This window comes from Kogia breviceps, chromosome 2, assembly GCF_026419965.1.
Source record: "Kogia breviceps isolate mKogBre1 chromosome 2, mKogBre1 haplotype 1, whole genome shotgun sequence".
Classification (NCBI taxonomy): domain Eukaryota; kingdom Metazoa; phylum Chordata; class Mammalia; order Artiodactyla; family Physeteridae; genus Kogia; species Kogia breviceps.
Window position 1 is genome coordinate 127,920,485 of NC_081311.1, and position 18,237 is coordinate 127,938,721.

Genomic DNA, 18,237 nt, shown 5'->3' on the forward strand with positions numbered 1-18,237 from the left:
AGTGCATACAGAGAAAGAACAATCCTTATAAAAATAAGTCATGAAGCATCTCTTATCACTACTTGCACTAAGAAATTCTATATTCTCACAATTTCTAAATTTTATTTAGCACTCCAGTGGTCGCCTACCTAGCTGGACAACTATTTTACAACTCTTCCTCAGCCTATTTTAGTTTTTCTCACTGATCTCACCATGAGTGAGCAGAATATTTTAGCAGAAATAAAATGAGAAGGGGGATTTGATCATCACCATTAAATGGCATGTTAGTTTACATTCAACGTAGGTGTAGATGGATGCTAATTAGTTTTTAATTAGTAAATGTTGGATGTGGCAGGGCAGTGTGGTAGGTGTAACCACTGGCTTCTCACATTAGTTCTGCTAATAACTAGCGGTCATTTAATCTCTGATCTTCAGTTTCTTCATCTAACAAAATATGGGAATTGAATTATAAAATCTCTTACATCCTTTACAATTCCCAAATACTGGGTTTGGTTTTTGTCTGTGACACCTCTAAAATAATTTAGACCACCAAGGGATTCTCCCTTTATTAGAAGGCTAAATAGTAAAATGATTAAGGTAAATAGTAGCTAGTTGGTTTTTTTTTTTTAATTAGAGACTAAAGATAATTTGGGGAGACAGTGAGGGAATATTTTAAAAGGAGGTGAGAAAAATAATGAAGCATAAAAGAAAAGCTAGAGGGACAAAAGAAAGCCAAATATCTGAAAATTTGTATTAAAACACTGAAAAATTGTCTATACTATAGAAATTCTATTTAATATTAACATTTTAATGAGATTTTTGTATTCCAACTGACATTTTTTCTATTTAGAATAAGGCCTCAGGAGCAAAGAGATTACTGTCTTCACTAAATAATGCATCAAGTCCATGTAGGTATTAGCTTGTGGAGGGAGCTAATACAAAACGTTATCAAACATAGAAGAATATGTTTCACAAAAGAAAAAGTATTTAGAATTTCTTCAAAAACCACAATGACACCATTTTAAGATACTAATTCTTAAACATTTCCAAATAACTTAAAATGTTGTACTTTTAAATTTATTTAAAGGAACAATTATTGAAGACATCAACTGCCATCACCTTCACTCATTTGCTATTTTTACTTTCTTAATTTCCTGGCAGGAAATAAAATGTCCATACTTTAAACAAATTTTTGTAAATGAATTACATTTCTGTATTTATTTTAAATAATTAATCAGAAACTATTCCCTGCTAAGTAATTTTAAGTTGAACTTTATAAAATGGCAAACGTGAGATCCCTGCCTTCAGATGATTTGCTAAGTAGTTTCCCTGGTACTTTTGCATAAATTCTAAGATAGCCCTGAGTTTTCTCTGCCCCAATAAGTCACATGGTGGCAAAATTCCAGCATAGTATAAGTAGTTTTCTTTTGTTTTATTTAATAATTCTACTAAGGTAGAAATATTACAAATAATAAATTTTTATGGAACGTCTAACCTAGTGAATCTATTGTAGATTTTCATTTTAAAATAAAAGCTGATTTTGAAGTCTTCAGACACTGCAATCAGGTTACTATTTTCATATAATCATGGAAATTTAAAATGCAAAGTTAATTGAAGTATAAAGATGAGAAGCAAGTGCTATACCTAAAATAGTGCACGACACAGTCATGTTTCACTTAACTTTCAAGTCAGAACATAAATTAAGAGTTCTAGATGTGACATGCCAAATATTTTAGACAGACGAAAGCACACAACAGAATCTGTACCAATTACACACTTAAATGCTTAGCTTATAAGGCAACAAGTTCATGCTGAAATATTGACAACAAATGATGTTTCCCTTAGTTTAAGGAAGTGATGCTGCATATAAATCCCATCACCATTTTATACAGTACTGAAATTTCATAAATAGCATTTTCCCAAGCTTCACGTTATACCCAAAGCCAAAATATTTGAAAGGAGCAAAGAACACTGACACTTTGAGCCTAAGAAGAATATTTTTTGCTTGTAACACAATTCAAAAGAAATAAATATTACACAATGACTCCATTAAAAAGAAATAATATAAAGTTTAACAGCATAGGTTATATACAGTAAATTTGCCTAATGCTCTAAACTGTATCATATTTCTGTAAATGAGCATTTTCTATTTATAATCATTCTGAAAGTTAAGGAAAAATTAGAACTTTTAACTTTTTCTTATAATTTATGTTAACCTACCCTCTTTCTTCAAAAATGCATTTGGAAATTGAAATATAAGACTATTCATTTAGGAGTTATAGTTAACAAACACAAAAACAAGAAAAATATCTCAAAATGTACAGATTTCTCTAGTGTAGAAGTTGACTCAATAAAAATATGGAATTATATTTGGACACCTTCAAATAGATTATAAAACATAATGTCAAGGAAAATGGAGATTATCAAACACCTTCTCTCAAAAATTAAATAAGTATATTCACCCATCATATGTGAATAAAAGACAAAATATTACTCTTGTTTTTATGAAACTATAGTACAATCATAGTAAATAATAATTTCATTCTCATATATGCAGAAACAATCTATGAGAAACCAAGGTAACAAGCACAAGCAAGATTACTCCTTCACAGAAGCTCTTTTTAGAATTCCTTCCCATATGCACTTTAAAAAATTGATTACATAATTTAGATGGTCTTGAATAACCAATAAAGATACTTTCTAAATGTGTTGCAAATTGAGAGCAATTTTTGAAACCCACAGTCATATAGAATTCAAGACATCCTCACATTTGTCAATTTACTTCCCCTACACACCCACATCCCTGTTTCCATTCCCAAATTAGACTTTAAAATCCCTGAGGGCAGAGCCTATCCACCTTTTAACTTCCCTGTTGAACCCAAAATTGTGGCAAGGAAGATATGCAGTGCCCCACATTTTTTAATGAATGGATAATTGCATGAATGAGAATGAAGGTATATGTAAACCACCGCTGTCAGAGTTTTGCCTTTGATATCTCATCCTAGTCAAATGAAGATGGGTTTAGTAACACATTTCCATAGTGGAATGAAGTGTAATCACTAGATTGTGCTCTATGTGATAATACACAGGTATATCCTTTAGAACACTGTTACCCAAGTCTTGCTTTGTAGAAACTAAAATGTGGGCTAGTAAAAGGTTTCCCCTGTGTTTTATAAAAGAGTACTATTGGTCAAATAATTTGGAAAATCCAGTTTAAAGAAATTCAAGTAACATTTTTATACTGCTAGACTCCTCAAAGCACATAATATACTAATATGCGGTATCACTTTCTAAAAATCTATCAAAGAACACTTTTGGTCTTTGATCATCTCAGAAGAGCATTCTAAGAAACAGAGTTTAGGAAACAATGTTTTAGAACAATCAACGATACCATGTTAAATCTTCCTTCACCAAAGCAGAATTATAGATTTGAAGGAAATATTTAATGTTCCAAGCATGATTCAGAATGCATCACTTTTGTCTCCACAGGAAATAGAACAGAAGCAAAATTATCATGAGCCTTCTGTACCCATTGCTCATTTTGAAAGGGTAAGGGAATATCTCTTTACTGATAACCCTGACTTGGGTTTAGTTATCATATTTCACTTAAGAGTTTTCTTAATTTTTCCTCAAAATATCCCCTAGTAGCCTCTTCCTTTTCTGTTCTTCTCTTTCTAAATGTATATGTACAAAAGTAGTAGGGACCTCTGCAATACATCTTAAAAACATCTCTGACAATTTATGACCCGACGACTGATTAATGTCTGGAAGTATTCAGAGAACATTAAAACTCATCTAACAAATAGGGTGACTATGGAATTTCTATGAGGAAAATGTCAATGGATATTGTCCTGAGAGTTCATACACATCCATTATGATTCTGCAAAATATCTTAATTTGTCTTCCATTTGACTAAACCACAAATTCCATCATGAGAGATGTTGTTTCTCCATAGGGAGAAAAACTACTATAGGAATTAAAGGGAAAGTAGGAAGCTAGCTAACTACCATGTGGATTATCATAAGATTTGGACCTAGTGCCAGCTCTATCACTAGCTATGTGACTTTGGGACATCTCTCAATGTCTCAAGGTGTCAGGTGTCTCATTTGAAAATAAGAGAAAGTAACAACCGTAGTGACTTTCCAACTGTTTGCCTCAGGGGCTGCTGTGGTGGTGGATTATAAAGAGGAGAAAAGGGAAGGAGAAACCAAGGAAGTGATCTGACCTCCCTTCGATCTTCCACCTGAGCTGCACTATTTTTACGTTTTGTATCCTAAAGTTCAGAGCAATATTTAATTTTTAAAAGATCCTGTTTAAAGAGAAAACCACAGATTCTATGATCTAAAGTTTTGTTTAGATATAACATCCTCCAGTCCACATTTTTAATAAAAGTGTTTTCATCTCAGGAAAATACAATGGGCTTTTATATTTTCTTTTCTATTCATTCATGTGCTCCTGATTCAAGTAAAATAAAACCTTAATAACTTTCATTATTTCATATAGCTTATTTTACACTTTTGTAATATGTTTCTTAAATAAAAAGATGAGTTGATGTGTTGCTTTTCAAAATAAAATTAAAGACAACATGGGGAGTGGATGAAGTCAACTCCAGCCCATACTTGACTTTAGTTATTTTTTCATGGTGCCTTTGGGCACTTAAATACTGCACTGCATTATCTTTGAGGTAGAACAACAGCAACGATGACAAAACAAAGGCCAAAAAATTCACATAAAAAGGAAAAATGAGAAAGAAAGATGTGAGAGGTTTCTTTTTAACACAATTCTCATCATCAGGCTTTGCAGTCTTCTTTGACACAAAGTTGAGAAATTGTCTTCTTAATCCGAAGGGCGGTTAGGCGGGCTGCCCCATTGGCATACCAACACTCGCGCATTATTCTCCCCATGACTCGGAGTGCCTTTAAGAGAGAAAATATCAAAGTCTTTAGCACAAAACACAGTACGAGAGAAGAAAAACCACAAACACAGGAATCGATGCTAAGCTCTGATACAGAAATAGTAAACTTAAATCAATATGAGAAGGAGATCAGGGCCAAATCACTTCAAAAATCCTGTCAAGGGTGTCTCCCCTAAGACAAGGAACAGGGCATCTCCTCACAGACAAAGACCAGGGCTTCTCCCCTCTGAAAGGGACCAGGGCATCTCCACTCAGACAAGGACCAGTGCTTCTGCCCTCAGACAAGGAGCAGGGCGTTTCCAGACAAAACGGGACCAGAGCATCTCCCCTCAGATGCGGACCAGGGCATCAACCCTCAGGCAAGGACCGTGGCTTCTCCTCCCAGACAGAGACCAGGGTGACTTCTCTCAGAAAAAGGCCAGGCTCTCCCCTCAAACAGAGAAAAAAGTTTCTCCCCTCAGACAGAGACCAGGTCAACTTCTAGCATAGAAAGACCATGGCTCTCCCCTCAGACAGAGCCCAGGCTGTCTCCCCTCAAACAGAGACCAGGGCACTTCCTCTGCTAGGGAGACCAGAGTGTCTCCTCTCAGACAAGCCGAGTGTCCCCTCTCAGAAAGGGGCCAGGCGATCTCCTCTGGCTTCAGGCAGAGGCACAGGGCCCACTGATCTGCTAGATGATTTGAAGCCATCATTTGTGGACCTTGAAGGTAGCTATAGGAGACGATAGGGAGCCTTTGCTCAGTGGCATTTTGGTTTATGGAATTACACTATCATTTTTAAGGTCATGTTTGATTAGCATAATGTGAAATGATGGACCAGTTTCAGTCTTTTCTGTTTAGTGATTTGTTGTTTATTTGTCTTCCACCTACTCTGTTGAATGTAATTTTAGGAAAGAGAATATGGCCACCTTACACAACATCCTTCCAGAGTAAGTGAAATCAATTGAATAGCTTTATATTCTTGAGATGATCAATAATCTTTGAAACATAATTAATCTTTTTATGCATTTTATGTATGCATTTTATGAAAATTTTCCTCTTCCTTCAAGCTGCATGAAAATAACATGCTTTCAATTAAGAAATTATATATGTTATGTATAAAAAAGCTAACAATTTCTGCCCTTGGGTTTTCAGAATACATAAACTTTCTTTAAAATCTTTGTAGTGGAATTAAAATATTTTTTAAAATCCTGTCAAAATACAGATATTAATCCTATAGAGGGAGGCTATTAATTCTCTTTTAATTGAAAATTCTGGGAATATGGTAGAATGACTATCTTTTAAAATATTCTAAGACAGGACATGAAAGACAAAAATGGATAAGGGATGGGTTGGAAATTCCCTGTGTTGTTCTGGATGTTAAGTACATACATATACATTTTTTTTAAGTCATCAAACTATATACTAAGATTTATTCATTTTATCATATGTAAATTATGCCACAATAAAATAATGATCTAAATACTAATATCAAAAATGTTGAATTAAAAAAAAATCAGTATAAGTGAACTGGTAAATAAATAAGATAAACAGAGGGGAAAACAATGAGAATGCCTAAATCCAGAGAGGTATAAGAAATCACTGAAGCAAGACATTGCTCTGATGGCATCTGCTGATCTCACAGTCTAGAATTTCAGAATTGATGGACCATATGTGAAAGACAGGAAATACAGCCCAAAGCACACAGAAGGTGTCAGATCAAGACATTTACAAAGTCCAGACTGTAAGGATGAATTGGTCTTAGAAGGAACTTTGTGAAGAAAATTGTCTAAATCTTTGATCTTGGTAAAGAAAACATCAAACCTTAGCCTTAAAATGTTGCAGTAAGCCTGAGCTCATAGTGAAAATTCACAAGAAGATGAGGAAATAAAGTATCATAAGCAAGAGTTAGTCAAAACAACAAACAGGAAAATCAAACCTATCAAAACATTAGATGCTAGAATTAAATGATAAAAAATAGTCAAAAAATAAAGTACATTTTAAAAAGCAAAGAGAAAAGTCTAAACATAAGTAAAAAGCAAAAGTATATTTAAAACAAAACAAAACAAACAAATGGCATTTTTCACAGAATCAGAACAAAAAACAAAGAAAATTTTAAAAAGAAAACAAAAACCCCAAAACCAAAACAATAAAAAACAAAACTAATATAAAAAAAGGTGTCAAAGGTAAGACATGCAAAGTTTTAAGGGGCAAAACTATCATAACTTTCACACAACATTATACTGGAAGTCCTAGAAACTGCAATAAGAAAGGTATGAGTCCCCGGACTCATTATTTGGGGATATGATCATCTACGTAAGCACCCCAAAAGAATCTATAGTTTTATACCCTAAAGAAATAATTTTTACACACACACACACACACCACACACACACACACACACACACACACACACACACACCAGTATTGTTTAAAAAGAAACTAAAAATCACACATGTGACAATCAACAGTAGAGTGAAAAAAAGAAAGTGTGCTATATCCATACAAGGGAATACTACACAGATATGAAAATAAACAGATTATAGCCATACATATATAAGGTAAAGTAAAAAAAAATTAAGAAGAATATCTATAGTAAGTGACATTAATATATTTCACAAATAAAAGTTAGCCATATACACGTACATATATATATATATATATATATATACATATATATATGTATGGCTAAATTTTAAAGAAAAGCAAAGCAATAATAAAATGATTAGTTACAATAGTAGCCTCTCAGAGGGGTGAGGAATCTTCAAAGATATTGGAAGTGTTCTATTTTTTAAACTTGGTCATGAATTCTATTATCTTTACATATAACTTTACATATATGTTAATATCCTCTCATATGCATGAATGGTTAATATCAGAAAAAATTTTAATTTAATTTCAATTTGCTTATAAATGCCTCAAATTCTGCTTCTAAAATAAGTATATAGGTAAGCTATCTACACAAAATAGAAATAACAGGACATAAATCTTGCCTTAAATAGGAAACGAGTTGAGTGAAACATGAAGGAGAGAAAAAATGAGGAAAAAAGTAACCGTATAAGATATGACATATGACAGCGCCAAAAGTAAAAGATGTCACCTAAAAAATCGCCTCAAGCATTACATTTAAATATGGCAGAAGACAAACAATCATAATTGGGATGGGGGAGATTAAAGCATTAAAATAGCTGTGGAACTAGTTAGATGATTTATAGTCTTTCCTCCACCTTCCCTTCTACTTCCTGTGGGAGCTAGAGAAGTCTCTCTCTTCACACAGGCAGAACAAGCATTGCAATATGTCTGCTCTATGATGGTCACTACATGTGTGTTCAAGATGAGGAGATAAACGACAATGGTCTCTGCCATGGGGAAGCTTTTCTGATGGAAGAGAATAAACTCAAACTTCAGCAAGTTAGGGATTAGGAATAATTTATTGACTTTAAGGATGACTGAAATTGTAATACTCTGTGTAGCACACACATTGACTACCCACTGAATATGCCTGTGTTCCCGACATTCCCAGCTTCCTTCCAGCTGGAAGGGACTGTGTGACTCATTCTGGTCTATGAACCATGAGTGGAAATGAAATGTGTCACTTGAGCCAAAGTATTAGAGAGCCAGTGTGTGACCCTCCAGCTCCTCTCTTCTCCTGATCTAGACCTCTGGAAACTATGTGTTGAGATAGCAGCATCTCAAGATCAAAGTCACCTGGATTACTGAATCACCACAGGGAGCACAGATTCCAATGAAAGTTGCCTAACCTATAGGGGACTTGGCATAGCAAGAAATAAAGTCTTGTGTGAAGTCACTGGGATATCAAGGTTGTTCCTGCCACATAACTTAGCCTTATGATACTGACAGCTAAAGGGAATAAAATCCTTCTGAAGCTTATATGAAGACATATACCTACATACATGAAATGAATTGGATGCCTAGATAAAGAGAAGGACTATGGTCTCTGAAAATCCACCCTGATACTTACCTCAAAATTAAAATGGGAAAAATATACATAAGAACATAGCCTTACTTCACAGCTTTGCCACTGGTTCGGAATACTTGGTCGGAACTTCTGGTCACAGACAACCTTCCTCATTTCCTCTATTGAGGGATCTGAAGGCACCATGTCATAATAAGGCAACTGGTACTCCTCAACAATTCCTATAAAAAAGTTGTGTAATAAATTTCCCAGTGTGAATAATAAACAAAGATGTTTACTTCAAAATAATACCAATTAAGTTTTCTAGGCACAGTGGTACCCTGGAAAACTGGAAAATCAGGCTTATTAAAATTATGTATCATTGTAAAACCAAAGATATAAGTTTAAAGCACTAAGTTGAATAGTTATATAAGTTTATGAAATTTTATACTATGAAAATTTATATAATTTTGATAATTAAATAAGTTATATGAGACAAAAGTATATGTAATTACTGTATAAAATATATAATTTTATATAATTATACATTATACACATATAATTTTATATACAATATGTTACATTTACATAACTTAATAATTATAAATATATAATTTTATATTATGAAAATTATGTAAATTTTGATTTATATAAAATGCCATTGTGCTATACAAAATTTATAGCAACCCTCACTGATCTGTGAATGACGTATATTTCTCCATGAATGAAGTATATTTCTCCTTTTCAAAACACAATAGCTTTCTCTTTTTGAAAATTGTTAGGCAATCTTTTAAAAGCTCAGTTTTTTACATTTGGATTTTACAGCTACTACATCTGAGAATGTTCCAGAGAAATGGCCAAAGGTATTTGAAGATGAACAGTTCAACGTGAAGGTTAACATTTAAAGAGTCTCAAATAATAGACAAAGATTTGACTTTAATTATCAGAATGTTACTTGAGTTCAAGAATTTCCTTACAGAATCAATTGAATTAAACTATAGTTCTTTTAATTTAAATATTTAAGATTGGCATAATTTAGAAAACGAAATTCAAATCATGTTAACTAAATTACTATTTCAACTGTTGAAGAAAATTTAAGGACAAAAATCTAAAAGCAAATCTAGACAAATATCAGTATGAAATTAAAAAAAATAATAACATGTTTGAACCTTGCTATTTACCAAGCACCTTCCTAAGCCCTTTACATGTTTTAACTTATTATTCCTCAAAAGCACTGACTAAAGAAAGTACCATGTTATCCCATTTTTACAGAATCAGGAAACTGAGGCACAAAGAGTGTCATGAATTTTCTCAAGGTCACATAGCTAGTAAGTGGCAGATCTGGAACTCGATCCCAGGCTTGGGGATTCCAGTGTCCATGTTCTGTTTCTGCACCACTCTAAGTCTATTGCTTCTATGAATAGTTTCATCTTCCTGAATATTTTATTATCTAACCTAGGAATAAAAGGGGGAAAGCATGTTTTCTCATTCAAATATAATTTTAAACTTTTAAGCTTTTCATTTTTTAAAAAAATGAGATTGATGTAAGGCAAAATGACCTCAATACAAAATGCAAAAACTGACAGTGGTTTAATAATGACAGTTCTTTCATTGAATGTTTACTATGAGCAGGCTCTATACAAAAAGCTTCACATGAATTAATTGAATTAGTCCATTAAATCCTTAGAGCCCAAGAGGTCAGTTTTATTATCTTCATTTTACAGATGAGGAAAGTGAGACCATATAACTCACCTAAAGTCAGACATTCAGGAAGTTGCTAAATCAAGGTTTGTTTAGGACTAAGTCTGTCTCACTTGAAACTGAAAAATCTAAATCATTTTTACCAGGATTTAACTTTTCTCCACCGATGAAACAACTTCATCAGACTGCGTTTACAGGGTTTCATCTTCCCAAATTCTTCCTCTCATTATTAATCTCTAAACTGCTGGGAGCAGTAGAGTCAGGAAGTTAGTCTTTACTTACCTCTGCCCTCCACTTTAATCCCCACACATACATTATCACAGGAAAGAAATGAACAAGAAAAGCCTGAGAACCAGAAGACTTCAATTTAAGTCCTGCGGCCTTGGCAAGTCATTTAGCTTCCTTGGGTTTAATTTCTGATATAAAACAGGAATACAGCTCAAAGAAGAAAATTTTCAAGTGCTTTGCAAAGTATTATTATGGAAATCAGAATTATCAGGAGAACTAAGCCATAATCACAACCTAAAATCTCCATTCTGTTCCAAATGCTCCACTTTTGCCACTGGAAAGATACCGTCAAAAGGTAATCTCTTAAATATTTAGAAATGATTCAATATAGTGCATTGAATTAGAGCATCAAGGAAAGGCAGACACAAAGAATATTTCCAAAATCTTACCTCCAACAGAACACCTCCGGGCTATTTCCCAGTAAACCAGACCAACAGAATAGATGTCAGCTCGTTTGAAGGACTCGAAGATATTCACATTTATTGTATCATCAAGCATTTCAGGAGCCATGTACCTTCAAAAACATGCACACTTCAGATTCTGTGTATGATTTTACAGCAGTCCAGTAAAACACAATGTTAATAAATCCTGATGTACAATATGTTAAGGCAGTTTACGTCAAATTTACAGGTTGATCTGAGCCACTATAACAGACTAAAATTAAATAATACAGTTATTGAAGGATAATTTTTTAAACATTTTAAATAGAACTAGAGATCAGATCATCCTAGTGTTAAAGCCTGTAGGCCAGGAGCCAAATACTTGGAAAGCACTCAATAGGAAAGATGGAACTCAATTTCCAGTAGTTCAAGAAAGCTCCTTGAGGGCAAGGAGTATGTTCTATTCATCATGGTGGGCCCAGTACTCCAACACAGTGCTCAGCATCATTCCACAAATACCTGCTCTGAATGAACGATGTTATTATACATTGGCTCCAAGACATATATTCATATTATATATTGGCTCCAATAAAATTACAGCGTTTCTTGAATAGGACTAAATCAAAAATTCTACAGTCCCTGGGACCTGACTGAGCCTCGCTGTCTTAGGGATATTTCGAGGATTTCTCAGAATATTGAGGTGAGGATGCAACACTCTCCCCAATCTTTTAAAAGCTTTAGATTCTCTGAAGGAATCCAGCATCCCAGGCTTCCCTGACAGACAAGTTAAAACTTGCTTTTTAAAGGGAAAAAGAAGAGGTCCCTTAGGGCTGCCCAGTCGGAATAAACTGTCCTGAAGTGTTTCTGGGGCCCCATTAGAGTCTCCCAGGGAACAAAGTGAAGGACTCAGAGGGACTGGCCTGGAATCTCAAATATGGCTTGTAGGCTAACTATACCAGCTTAGAAATTCTCTACTCTCAAGGGCCTTTAACAACTCCAGGAAAGTGTTTTGGTTATTTCTGATTTCAAGGTCAAGAAACCTGGAATTATGCCAAAGTAGCACAGATCCTGAGATTCAAATGAAAGGAAACAGAAGTATGCTGGCCATATGGCCACAGTCTGGCTATAATAGGAAAACACCAGGAATCCCATTACTTAATGGGCCTGTCCTGACATACATGTGGTATGCTCTATATAAATCATGCTTGTTCTTAACTTTCAGAGATTCTGTTCCTTGAAAGTGGGAATTGTGTCCAAACTCTTATTACCTTAATACACATCAACTGGGGAGACTTAAGGATAAATACAACTATAGGTAAATATGTTACATAATATTTTTAAATATTGAGAGAATATTATATAGAGTCCCTCACCTATCTAGTTCAGTGTATTGATTCTATAACTGTTGTTAGGACCTGAATGTATAGAACTAGCCCTGAGTTTCAGTTCATTTACAAAGTATTGATACAAAGGCTTTGGAGGAGCTATACACTGCTAACATTTTTTTCCTCCTCTCTGTAGGAAAACTATTCTCAGATGTGGCACACTAAAAATAATATATCACCATCGCTTCCACCATTCCTTTCCACTGGACTCCCCACACAAATAGCTACTTTCTATAAGACCAAATGCCAACCCTTCCTGCTTTATAACCATTGTGCCACTGATTTCTCGGTGACCCAGAGAAGACTTCTTGCTTTCTTGGGCCTAATGGTTTCCCCCTTTGGATTTGCCACCCACCTCCCTATACACATATCCCAGGCATTCATGTTTATGGGGAGTCATAAGTCTCAGTATGCTACCAAAGTAAGTTATCTTACCTTTTGGTTCCTACTTTAGGATTCTGAGGTATGTCAATAGTGTTCAGTATTGAATCATGCTTCACAGCCAACCCTAAGTCTGCTATGGCACAAGTTTCACATTTTTTCACTAAGATATTCTTTGATTTTATATCTCGATGAGCAATAGCAGGTTTACCTATGAAGCATAAGGTAAACATATTCACTTTTTTCATTACTGGAGATCGAACCTCTCTGAAAGGAGTCATCTTGAAGACTTGGCTCAAATGTTATCTTCTAAGAAAGGTCTTCCCTGACCCCCATTCTACATTCCAAGTCATTCTCCATCAGACTATCCCATTTTGCCTTCTTCATAGCCCTTATCACTATCTAAATTATCTTACTCATTCATATGCATTATCTGTCCCTCCCAACTAGACTGTAGGCTACATAAGGGCAGTGGCTATGTCTTACTCATCACCATGCCTCCAATGCTTAGAACACTAGGTGACATTTAGTAACCACTAGTAAATATTTGCTGAATAAGTAGGGAAAGTATTAGCATTGCTACGTCCACATAAGAACATAGCAAATATTCTCCTAGAAAACAAGTTTCAAACTTCTACCACCCTACACCAGCAGTTCTCAAATGTGGCCCAAAGATCCCTGGGGGTCATTAAGTCTCTTTTCCAACTACATATCTGCGTGATGTCACATTTTCTTCACATACTTCAACCAAAAACAACATACTGGGACAGACTGAATGAAGAACAGGTATGAAAACCCAGATATTAAGATTTGCAAAAGTATAAAATGGCATTATTTTAGCTAGATGGGCTTTTGTACTACAAAAATTATGTAACTTTTAAAAATTATGTTATTTTAATATTTAATTGGTTAATTATTATACTTTAAGTAAATTAATAAATACTTTAAAATTTCTCAATTTTAGTTTCTAATATAGTAAATATTAATAGATATAACCCACATATACAGACTTTTGGGGCCCTCAATAATCTTTAAGAGTTTAAAGGGATCATGAATCCAAATCTGAGAAGCACTACAGTGACTTGACTCAATTTCTAGAGCCAATTCTCTATTAACTCAATAAACAGATGAGACAGTGTGTATTATTTGGAGTTCAAGTACATGATATATAAGTATTTTTTTAAGGTCAGAATAACTCTTTCTAATTATTTTCATTATCAAAGGTAAACAGTTAAATCATTTGTATTCTCTGAAGCTAGAGCATTTGCCACCAAAGCAAGATCTCTCAGGTACATATGGTAAATAGCAAAGACAGAGCCACTAGGAATAAAAATATTATTATGGATAGTATACAAAATGACAAGTATGTAGATGAGAGTTGGCTATATCATGACAAAACCTTCAGCTTTATAAAATACCTTTAGTGTTTCTTTACATTTGATAATTGTTTGTAATAAACTAAAACACAGCTGAACACTAAAATGCAACTTAGTGTTTCTATCCTCATATTCAAGGAGAAAAAAACTAGAAAGAAAATACATACCTTGTGTACCAACAATCTCCATATGAAGGTGGGCCAGACCACTAGCTATTGAAAGTGCCAGTTTGATCATTCCAGCCACTGTCACTATGTTTCTATTCAAATAGTCATACAAGGAGCCCTGTTCATGATATTCAGAGACAAGCCAAAGTTGAGTCCAAGTTCCATTATCTAACAGGAAAAAGTTATTTTGTTGCTGTAAGTTTATGTTGAGAAAGAAGCCAAAAACTTTTAACAAATGTCAGTGTTTAAAGCAAATCTCTGTTGTTAACAAAGCAAAGTTAACTCCTTCAGTGATAATACTTACAGTCCAAGTTAGTAGGGTGAAAATTCTCAACGAATTCCTATTGATATCTTAGAACCTGTTACATGTACCTACCATCGCTATAGGAAGCTGTGAGGCAGTGATTCTACCAACTGAACTACTCCTTTCTTATTCCCTCTATATCAATACCTGCTGGTAATAGCAACCACATTATGGCAGAAACTACTGAGAGATGCATTTAGGTTCAGCGTTGTGTTATAAATTATTCTTGAGCTTTTAAGAAAGATTGTACCAATAAAAACCAGAAATATAACAAATTTACACAAAGTATTATTACTATCATAAAAGCTCTAACATTCCAAGGATGTTCATATTATTCATCTTTCAAAATATGAAGTTTATGATTTCCCTCAAAGCTTAATATAAGTGCCAAACACAATTACTAGACCTTTTCAAATAATTTTCCTTATTTAACCAAAGCTAATCCAGTTTATAAAAGATTTTTAGCAGAAGAGAAATTAGCCTAAAATTTCTCTAGGTATTAGAGTCCCTAGACTTAGCTTTAGCTTTCAGAATCAAATGTCTACAATAGCCCTGGGCAGTCCTGACCAGTTTTGATCCTCAGTGAAAGGGAACTATAATTAAAGAACATTTGCTAAGGAATTTTGTACCTAGTGCTTTATATACAAGAGCTCCTGCTTATCCAAGTATTTAATTTCCAAATCCAGGTAGTGATAACGTTTCCTAGGAATGCAAAAATCAACATAACATGATAAAGTTCACTAATAAACTGACCACATATAAAACTAACACTTACACCTCTCTCCCTGCTTAACACCAGTGGCTATCTTTGCCCTCTCGTATTAATGTCTTTGTCGGACAGTTGACTAAACTAAAGAGTGAAACTGTAAATGTTGCAAAAGATATAGAAATGCATGAAAATGAAAGTGATGTTAGAGACCACTTGGAATCAAAGCCACTGACAAGTAAGCCATTGACACAGGTAGACCAGTTAAACTGAAGAAGAGACAATCAAGGGTGATTTTCTTGTGCATATTGTTTTATAATCCAATAAATGTCATGATTAAATTAGCTCTATCAGGATGATCCATATAACTGCAGTCATTACTGCTTTCATAACATTGTGAATTAAGCTAACCAGTAGATAGTTTAGCTCAATGTTAGAAGAAAAAGTAAAAGTTCTTAACAGCTTAATAAGAAATGTTTCATTTTCAATAGTATAGTTAAGAATTTGGAAAGAACCTTTTTCTTTTTTTAAGCTCAGTTTCTCCCTGGGGCTTTACTTGGCTTTATTCAGTTTCTCTCTGGCAAATCAGAAAAGACAAATCATCAGCAAACATAACTATGGCCAAAATGTATAATAACACTAAACTTCTCTTTGGCCATCTAATTAATCATAAATACTTTCATGATCAAGCTTATATTAAATAGAAATAACCATAGATTTAAAATTTTCCTAGGTAATGGTAGGTTTCTGATAGCCACAGATAATTTGTGGCTAGATAGACGTTATAATCTCCACCTCTCCAAAGTTCTTCATGAGTATTACTGATTCAAATAAAAAAATAATTGACTGGATCAAGTTTTGCTCACCTTTGTTCCCTGTTTCCCTTTAAGGGAATTGTTGCACAGCTAAATGAGTAAAAGCTATCCAAAAAGAAGAAAGAGAGCATAGGTAATCCACAAACTCTATATCTAGTCCCTGATTACTGGGCATATACACAAAATTTTATGACTATTGATTTAAATACCAAAAAGCTGATGGTCTGTCTTGTTCCACAAATCTCAAAAAGCGGTGTTATTTGGGGTTGTTAATGTTAAACCTCATGATATAAACCATACTCAAAGTACATTAATTTCACTAAAATTATCTTGCTTGCCACCATTCTAATAATGTTCATAGAAAACTAGAGTCCTGGAGTTGAGGTCTGTTGTACAGATGAAAGTATAGTCCTAAAAAAGATGAATATTCAACTATCATTCATTGGTATCTTTGTACCAGTTATCAAAATATTGAAATATTTCTGTCCTGTTTAATTAACAGCTGCTATTCAAAACGTCCAATGGTATTCCTTTGCCCTCGACACCCAAAGCAACTCCTGAACCCCCAAGATGCCTCCAGATCTTTTTATGACCCAGCAACTAAAGGGATAAAACCTAGCATGGCAGGGTTCTCCCAGGACTCTGCTCCAGTTGAAGCTTCTGTTCTGGTTGGTTAGTTCCTGTGCCATACCAGTCATCAAATATTTTAAATATCAAGCTGGCTATAGTGTCATCATGACTTTATATCACTCGTCTGCCCTGCTTTATTTTACATTTATTGCACATTTATCTGTGGAGAAGAGGAAAGCATTTTCTTTCCTCAAAAAAGAAATCAGACTTTTTCGTAGATTTTATTAAAACAAAGAGATTATTTATTCTCCTCTGATAGTAGACATAATATCTTATTTGCTGGACCCAATTAGATTGAAAATACCTTTGTTGTCAGCAGCAATGAAACCAAGGATGTTTTCATGTCTCAGCATAACGGTCTGATAAATTTCTGCCTCTCGAAACCAAGATCTTTCATCTCTAGAGGAGAATATTTTCACAGCCACATCTTCACCGCACCATCTTCCATGCCAGACCTCACCAAATCTACCTTTTCCTACTATTTCCTGAAGTACAATCGTCCTTGCAATTGTTCTTTGAACCAATAGAGGCAGACCTAACCAAAGAAAAGATGAAATTGATTATTAAAAACAAGTAATTGCCAGTAAATAACTGTCATGATGACCATTATTTTCACATAAAAAAGCAAACATTTAACCACTTTAGTAATTTTACTGATTTTGAAGAAATAAGCACCATTATACCAAACTTTAATTTAGTCAAAGCATGCTCAAACAATACTCCAAATTCTTACTATGGTTTCTCTTCTCATATTCACAAATAAAAATTTCTTGAATATAGCCTGCCACTGCAGATATCTAATTTTCCAAAATTGGTGCAAATCTCTCTGATTTGCACATTGAAGCCAGTCAGTTTACTAAATACACAAAGGTTAAATAGCATAAGTTGTTATCCTCTAAAATAAAATATATGATTCCTAGTACAACCGAGAATGCAGAGAATTCCTTATGAATTTTTTTAAAAAACAAGTTAAAATTGGAAAGTGAAGAATCGAATTCAATGATGACGTGAGGCAATCATGTTACACTAAAAGCAAGGTACAGTCATAGAAAATATCAAATGGATATTTTCTGTGGAATAAAAGAAAGTCAAAGAAAATATATTCTGAATGTATGTAAAGTGTTTAGGTTCTTTTGAATGAATAGCTTAACCTCTAGATTTCTATTCTAAAGATTTAACGAAAAATGCAGAAAAATCTATGTCAAGATATTTAATATATTATTACTTACAGAAAAAGTAAGGAAAAGTGTCTGATAATAGAAAAATGATTAAGTACAGTGCAGAGGTTGAGACCACAGATAAGAAAGGCTTGGGTT

General features: G+C 34.0%; 1 protein-coding gene across 1 annotated transcript in view; it reads right to left on the minus strand.

The window, feature by feature from the left end:
- Nucleotides 1-4,280: 4,280 nt before the first annotated feature.
- Nucleotides 4,281-18,237, minus strand: part of ACVR1C (activin A receptor type 1C) — an 84,971-nt gene continuing 71,014 nt past the window's right edge. The window contains exons 4-9 of the mRNA XM_059052015.2: nt 17,226-17,456; nt 14,467-14,634; nt 12,978-13,134; nt 11,167-11,291; nt 8,900-9,030; nt 4,281-4,895 (exon numbers count right to left, since the gene is read on the minus strand). Coding sequence (XP_058907998.1) covers nt 4,770-4,895; nt 8,900-9,030; nt 11,167-11,291; nt 12,978-13,134; nt 14,467-14,634; nt 17,226-17,456 — 938 coding nt within the window. The 3' untranslated portion in view covers nt 4,281-4,769. The remainder of the gene's footprint in view (nt 4,896-8,899; nt 9,031-11,166; nt 11,292-12,977; nt 13,135-14,466; nt 14,635-17,225; nt 17,457-18,237) is intronic.